The sequence below is a fragment of the Thyridium curvatum genome (assembly GCF_004353045.1).
Source record: "Thyridium curvatum strain D216 chromosome Unknown NODE_116_length_89041_cov_73.691005, whole genome shotgun sequence".
NCBI lineage: Eukaryota > Fungi > Ascomycota > Sordariomycetes > Thyridiales > Thyridiaceae > Thyridium > Thyridium curvatum.
This window is the reverse complement of record NW_022156871.1, coordinates 81,814-89,041: the sequence shown is the minus strand read 5'-3', so window position 1 is coordinate 89,041 and position 7,228 is coordinate 81,814. Positions and strand designations below refer to the sequence as shown.

At 58.2% G+C, this 7,228-nt stretch overlaps 1 protein-coding gene across 1 annotated transcript; it reads left to right on the top strand.

Annotated features, from left to right (window-relative positions):
• Positions 1-4,611: 4,611 nt before the first annotated feature.
• On the top strand, positions 4,612-6,992 carry E0L32_011746 (uncharacterized protein; the record flags this gene model as incomplete). The annotated part of the gene is made up of 3 exons (XM_031134509.1): positions 4,612-5,407; positions 5,485-5,543; positions 5,607-6,992. The coding sequence occupies 3 exons, from the start codon at positions 4,612-4,614 to the stop codon at positions 6,990-6,992; spliced, it is 2,241 nt and encodes a 746-aa protein (XP_031000082.1).
• Between the last annotated feature and the right edge of the window lie 236 nt (positions 6,993-7,228).

The following is a 7,228-nucleotide window of genomic DNA, read 5'->3' as shown; positions in this document are numbered from 1 at the left end:
GTCCGTCAGCATGGGGTTTTGAGTGAGATGAGCAGATGAGCAGAGAAGAAGAAGAGATAACTACCTCTACAAGTACCCGCACCCCTGGCCGCCGGGGGTTGGATCAATGGAAGAAAATCCCCGAGCTACTGTGGGGAAAGGGCAGGCATGCGACTTCTGAACTGCCTCGCTCGGCCAAGCAAAAGGACGCGGCTCTCGATCTTCGTTCGATGTTCGGGCCCGCATGCAGCAGATCACTTGCAGGTCACTTGCTGCCCGTCATTTTGTTCCTTTAAAACTCATGGTCCAACTCTATCATGCCGACAAGCTGGGCACTGCATCTGACGCTGCCAAGTTGCAACCTGCCTGAGTATCTGAGGTTGCCGGACTGAGCCGGGAAATGCTGGTGCCCAGGTCGGGTCGACCGGGTCCCCGCATGCTCTCGGCGTTCGCTCTCCGGTAGACTCGGCTTGGGCGAAACAGCCAGGCATGGACGTACGCTGCAGAGGCAGAGGAAGAGGGTAGCTTACGTATGGTAGGTACCAAAGGCAATAAATCTTCAACAGCCCAGCGAAGCACAGCATGATTCCCAAAAGACAGGACATCCATGTGCAACTTGAAACCTCGGGCTCGCCTTTCTCTCGCCCACGCTTTTTCCAATGGAGAAAGGAGTGGAGGCGTTAGCTCGGTCCGGCACAGCTGAATATGCCCACACTTTGCTGCACCTCCTCTGAAAAAGGCCTCCCCACCTGAGCAGCCTGGAAAGTGGGCGTGGTCAGGTACTCCGTAATGCATCTTTCAAAGTGGTGGTGTCTGGCATCTGTTGGTTCTGACAGGTGCTTGGAACGTTTTTGACACATGCCTGCTGCCATGACCGCCATATGCCTGTTGGAATGGAAAAGGCGGCAGAAGATGGGGTCTGGGAGAGCCTTGGGAAGGGAGGGAAAGCGAGCCTCAAACTGGAACCCTTGACAAATAACAACCCATTGTGCTGCCCACTTCAGCTTCCCACACCTGTAGACTGATGGGCCTTCAATGACACTGCAGATACGGGCATGCCACTCATATGTTTCCTCCCGTCAAAAGCACAAGAAGGCGCCAACGCAAGCCCACGCGCCACCCGATGCCCCAAGCCGCGGCGGGGGCGAGGGCGAGGGCGAGGGCGAGGGCGAGGGCGGTGACCAGAACCCTCCCAACGTATTCCCAAGACGAAGCTAGAAATCAATAAGGCCACCAACGCACAAGGCGGCTGAAGACATGGGAGCTTGGTGATCATCGCTCGCTCGCAAATACAAGGGTCCTTACGACGCCCCATTGGTGTGTTGGTGTTGGGCTTCGAGACGGGCTGTATTACCCCTCCTCCTGAAGCTGCTGATGCTCCTGCTAGACCAAAGCCAGTCTGCCGGAAGCCTATACTGTACATGGCGGAACAAGCATGGTCCCTGTCGCCCTCCTCTTGTATGGTGGGGGGTTCAGGCTGGATGAGCTCTGCGGCTTGCCCGAGAGGAGCTCATGGATGAGGAGGGGAGCTGGATGGGAAGCCACAATGGCGCGACATGACATTACAAGTACAAGAAAAAAACACCGCAGAGTTATGTTTCCGTTTGATGGATCTTGCAGGGGTAAAAGGGCCAAAGAAAAGAAAAAACAGAGTGCGATTACGAGCCGCCTGTCTAGGACATGGGCCAACAAATGCCTAAACTGTCACGACTGTGTGATTACCTTGGTGTTCCAAGGTACGTAAGGTTGTTTTTGGCTCCTGAGCGGTCCCCCGGATTTGTTCTAGGCCCCGGTGCGAGCCCAACCGTGAGGTTTGGTGCCGCCCGCCATGACCTCTCTTGGGTCACATTCTCCCAAAGTTATCAAGAAAAACGAAGCACGGTCGTCGGCGGAATTGCTTTCCAAAGATCTACCCGTCGCCACCCGGGAGGTGGGCATGAAAACGAGAAAGGAGCGAAAACTATGACGCCGAGGTGGAACAAGCGATGCTACACTCTCTCAATGAGCCCGGACCGGTAGGACGGGTTTTGTGACGAGTGACTGAGTGACGACCTGCCATGCGCTCGGGGAAAAAGGGGGCAGTAACAATAAAAGCACCAACATGTTACTGCATACAATAAAAGAGCGATATATCTGATCCTTGGTCTTAAGATAGCAACTGGGCGGCGGCTTCCCGGTAGCACAGCAGCGACGCCCTGTCTTTGAGGATTCTCAGCGGTAGGTCGGCAGGTCTGAGACCGGTCGTTTCGTCGACTCAGAGCCCGGTCCTGGCTCTCCATTGGCACCATCGGTTTCTCTTTTGCCCTTGTGCATGATCCCGACCATGTTCGGCTCAGCAACTTCTTTTGGCAAACGGGTAAGTGCATGAGGGCAGGCCAGGGTACCCAGGCCCATCTGACGGAGTTAGATGTTCCTCTTTCAGCCACCTGCTGTCACGCAGGGGAGCTCTGCGAAGAGAGAGAGTCGAAACGACATAATGAGGGGTTCAGGAGAATCGCTACGAAGCAGGTAAAGACAGAAGATCCGTCGGGGATGACGTGAGCCCTTGGCGATGGTCCCTCGCACTATCAACGTCCTTAGTCCTCAAGACGTCCCGAGTCGAGTGATGGGGGGCGGGAAAGAGGACCCTTTAGCCGCACCGACGATCGTCTGTGTGGCCGGATAGGGTAACAAGGTGTTCGAAGAAGGTTCAAGCTACCACAAGCCTTGTCAATCAGTGAGCTGGCCGGTCTCAGGAGATCCTGGCAGGTGTGGTTGTGAGTTTCGTGGCGAGGATATCATCACGGCCATGAAGGAATGCCACACCGTTGGCGGCTGAGGCTCCCCGGACAACAAGTGTAATCGGGGGCCCTCTCACCAAGAGGTCACGATGACGGTGTTTTGTTGTAATTGCGGTGCAATTGTGCATATCTGCCTGGAGTCGTTGCAGGTGCTGGTGGAGATCATTGGATCCCTGGATGGCCGTATCGGCGCCGGCCTAGTTGGTGGGCGGCCGCATCTGCTGGGATCCATGGCTCACCAGGGCTGATCGCCATCGAGATGGTGAGGGGCCTTGGGGAGAAATGATGCTGGCCCATCTGCAACAGAGCAAGCTAGAGACCCAAGTGTTGGTTTGTTTCGGAGGTTTAAACACGAAAGCCATGTCGCTGGCGATTGGATCCATGGATCCTTTTCTTGGGTCTGCATTAATTGGGCCAGGCCTTTGGCACGCGACCATTGGCTGGACACGCGACACGGGATCCCTGCTCGACGCGCTTTTTCTTCCCACACGCTTCTAGACTGCTTTTTTGGACGCGGCTCATATCGCGTCACTGTTGCTGATCAGCCAGCTAGTGTCGACCAGTCAGATCGATGGACAGAGACGGCCGAGCACAAATTTGCTAAATACATGTACCGGCGTAATCCTTGGTTTGAAAAAGCCACATGAAGCCACTTTCGGCAGCGCCCCCCCCAATGAGTCCCATTTGTGGGAATTGTGAAAGTGCTTCTGGGTGTTGTTGGCTTGCTTTAATCGCTCATTCGGCAACGATGTGCAATTGTGCACAAATATCTTCGTATTCGGGGAGAGGAGAGCGGCAAGAGACAGGGAGCAGGCAGGTAGGCAGGCAGGCAGACCGTGCCAGACCAACGATGACCACTTGCCTACCATCTACCTACCGAGGTAGCCACTTGGGTGAGTAAGGTAGATGGCCAGACATGCACATGTTTCATCAATGCCCTCGCATTGCGGCATTGCGGGGAATAGTGCAAATGCGCGCGTGCCGGGACTTGGGGAAGAGGCGGCACGGGAAACGGTGCAACAGTCGGTTGTAGCATCTTTGATGCTACTGCGACAGTGCGTATGCCATGCTAGGGCTTTGCTGACTACCTAGGTAGGTATTTGGCAGTTTGCTCGAGCACAACAAACAAAGCAGCCCTAGCATGAATGTTGCATAATTGAGTCACCGACCACACCAGGCAAGCAACACGCGAGCTCGCTTGTCGCTGCCGGCAAGCAAAAGGCTGTTTGAGTGTCGGGGAGTGAGTGCTGAACCGAGACCCCAAACTTTGGAACCGCATCCATCTGGGCCAGAGTAAATAAATGATGAAATGAAGGTCGGCGATAGAACGCGCAGGTTGGTGCAGTGCAGCAGCAGCAGGGGACGCAAAAATAGGGCAGATTTTCGTTCATTCGCCAATCATAGCCCCGCCTCTGCGGCTAAATTGGAGTTCAAGATTGAGTGTTGTAGCGGGCCTAGGTATCCATAGATGTCGTTATGTAATTCTGCTGTGCTGGCTGTGCGCGGGGCCCCACCACCACCACCAAATTCCGTAAACACCGACTCACCGGTACAACGCCAAAAAAAAAAAAAGTCCGCCTTATCAAATTGGATCGTGCGTACAGTAGATAGGTACAACGGGATTGCAGCGGGAAGAGCCTGGCCATCACCCTGGCCATCGAGTAAGCAGTGGCGCATATTGTGCGTTTCACAATCCCTCCAATCTCAATCTCCTCCTGCCACACGCGCAGATCCTTGCTGTGAAGTGAAGCACCCGCCCACCACAGCTCACTCAGGCCCGGCTCCGGAGAGCCAGACTACCCACACCCACCGTCGCCGTCCCGGCTATCAACCTCCGTACCGCCGGCCCATCATGGAGACCGACATCAGGTCCATCCTCCCCAACATCGACCCGGTGGTCTCCGAGTACTCGGTCGGCTACCTGACCCATGCCTCCACCGCATGGACCGGCGAGGAGGAGGCACAGGCCCTCTCGCCTCTGACCGAGGCCGCCGAGACCGTGACCGAGATCCTGCTCTCCGCCTCGGGCGACCCGGACGCCGCCCTGCAGGACAAGGTCCGGCTGCTCGTCGAGAAATGGGTCGACAAGTACGCCCAGGCCAACGGCGCCAGCGAGGAGCGCCGCGCCCCGGCCATCCGCCGCCTCGACCAGACCATCCAGGTCAGCGCCCAGCGCAACATGTCGTCCACCCTCGCCGTCGCCACCGGCGGCGTCGACCTCGAGTCCGCCAACGCCCGCAAGGTCGAGTCCAAGGTCGACCGCAAGAAGCTCGAGAAGGCCGAGCGCAAGATCGCCGCCAAGCAGAGCAAGAAGCAGTTCAAGACGGTCGAGTACGAGGCCTCGCGCCTGCTCAACCAGCCAGAGTCCACCCAGTCCTACGAGGAGTTCTACATGGCCGTCAACCCGCTGCAGCTCGGCAGCAGCTCCGGCCAGGGCAAGACCAAGGACATCAAGCTCGACAATATCGACGTCTCCATCGGCGGCCAGCGCATCCTCACCGACACCACCTTCACCCTCGCCTACGGCCACCGCTACGGCCTGGTCGGTAACAACGGTGTGGGTAAATCCACGCTGCTGCGTGCTCTGTCTCGTCGTGACCTCGCTATTCCTACGCACATCTCCATTCTCCACGTCGAGCAAGAGGCAAGTACAATCGTTATAAAGAAAGAAGAAGAAGCATTGCTAACAAAAACGCCTCTCAGATCACGGGAGATGACACCCCAGCGCTGCAGGCCGTTCTTGATGCCGACGTCTGGCGCAAATATCTCATCAAAGAGCAAGCCGTACGTATCAACTCAGCTTTCCAAACATAGGATGGAGGCATGGTCACTGACACGACAAAATAGGAAATCACAGAGAAGCTCGCCGCCATCGAGGCTCAGCGCAGCTCCATGGCCGACACCTCGGCCGACGCGGCGCGGCTCGACCGCGACCGCGAGGCCCAGGACAACCGCCTCGGCGACATCCAGGCCAAGCTGGCCGAGATGGAGTCGGACAAGGCCGAGTCGCGCGCCGCCAGCATCCTCGCCGGCCTGGGCTTCTCGGCCGAGCGCCAGCAGTACGCCACCAAGACCTTCTCCGGAGGTTGGCGCATGCGCCTCGCCCTCGCGCGCGCCCTCTTCTGCGAGCCCGACCTGCTGCTGCTCGACGAGCCGTCCAACATGTTGGACGTGCCGTCCATCACCTTCCTGTCCAACTACCTGCAGGGCTACCCGTCGACCGTGCTCGTCGTCTCCCACGACAGGGCCTTCCTCAACGAGGTGGCGACCGACATCATCCACCAGCACTCGCAGCGCCTCGACTACTACCGCGGCGCCAACTTTGAGTCCTTCTACGCGACCAAGGAGGAGCGCAAGAAGACGGCCAAGCGCGAGTACGAGAACCAGATGGCCCAGCGCGCCCACCTGCAGGCCTTCATCGACAAGTTCCGCTACAACGCGGCCAAGTCGTCCGAGGCGCAGTCGCGCATCAAGAAGCTCGAGCGCATGCCCGTGCTCGAGCCGCCCGAGGCCGAGTACAGCGTCAAGTTCAAGTTCCCCGACGTCGAGAAGCTCTCGCCGCCCATCGTGCAGATGTCCGAGGTCACGTTCGGCTACGCCAAGGACAAGATCCTGCTGCGCGACGTCGACCTCGACGTCCAGCTCGACTCGCGCATCGGCATCGTGGGGCCCAACGGCGCGGGCAAGACGACGGTGCTCAAGCTGCTCATCGGCAAGCTCAGCCCGACGCAGGGCCTCATCAGCCAGCACCCGCGCCTGCGCATCGGCTTCTTCGCGCAGCACCACGTCGACGCGCTCGACCTGTCCCTGTCGGCCGTCTCCTTCATGGCGCGCGAGTACCCGGGCCGCACCGACGAGGAGTACCGCCGCCAGCTCGGCGCCTTTGGCATCACGGGCACGACGGGCCTGCAGAAGATGGCCGTGCTGTCGGGGGGGCAGAAGTCGCGCGTCGCCTTCGCCTGCCTGGCCCTCACGAGCCCGCACATCCTCGTGCTCGACGAGCCGTCCAACCACTTGGATATCGAGGCCATGGACGCGCTCGCCGACGCGCTCAACGAGTTCCAGGGCGGCGTGCTCATGGTCAGCCACGACGTCACCATGCTGCAGACCGTCTGCACGAGCCTGTGGGTCTGCGACGGCGGCACCGTCGAGAAGTTCCCCGGCGACGTGCAGGCGTACAAGAGGAGGATCGCCGCGCAGGCCGACGCCGCGGGCGTGGTCAAGGCCCATTAGGATGGGCAGGGGAGATGGGCACAGGAGCACAGGAGGCGACAGCGGAGCATTCAGCATTTACAGCATATATATATATATATATATATATCTGAATCGATGAGATATGGAAAGATGAACAGGGAGAGCTTTTGATGATGAACGAAAACGTCCTGTGTTCCTCTGTAGTTTGTGATGATGCCCCCGTGATTCATTTCCTGTCTGTCCCCTGACGGCAGAGGAACTTGTTGCTCCTCGTG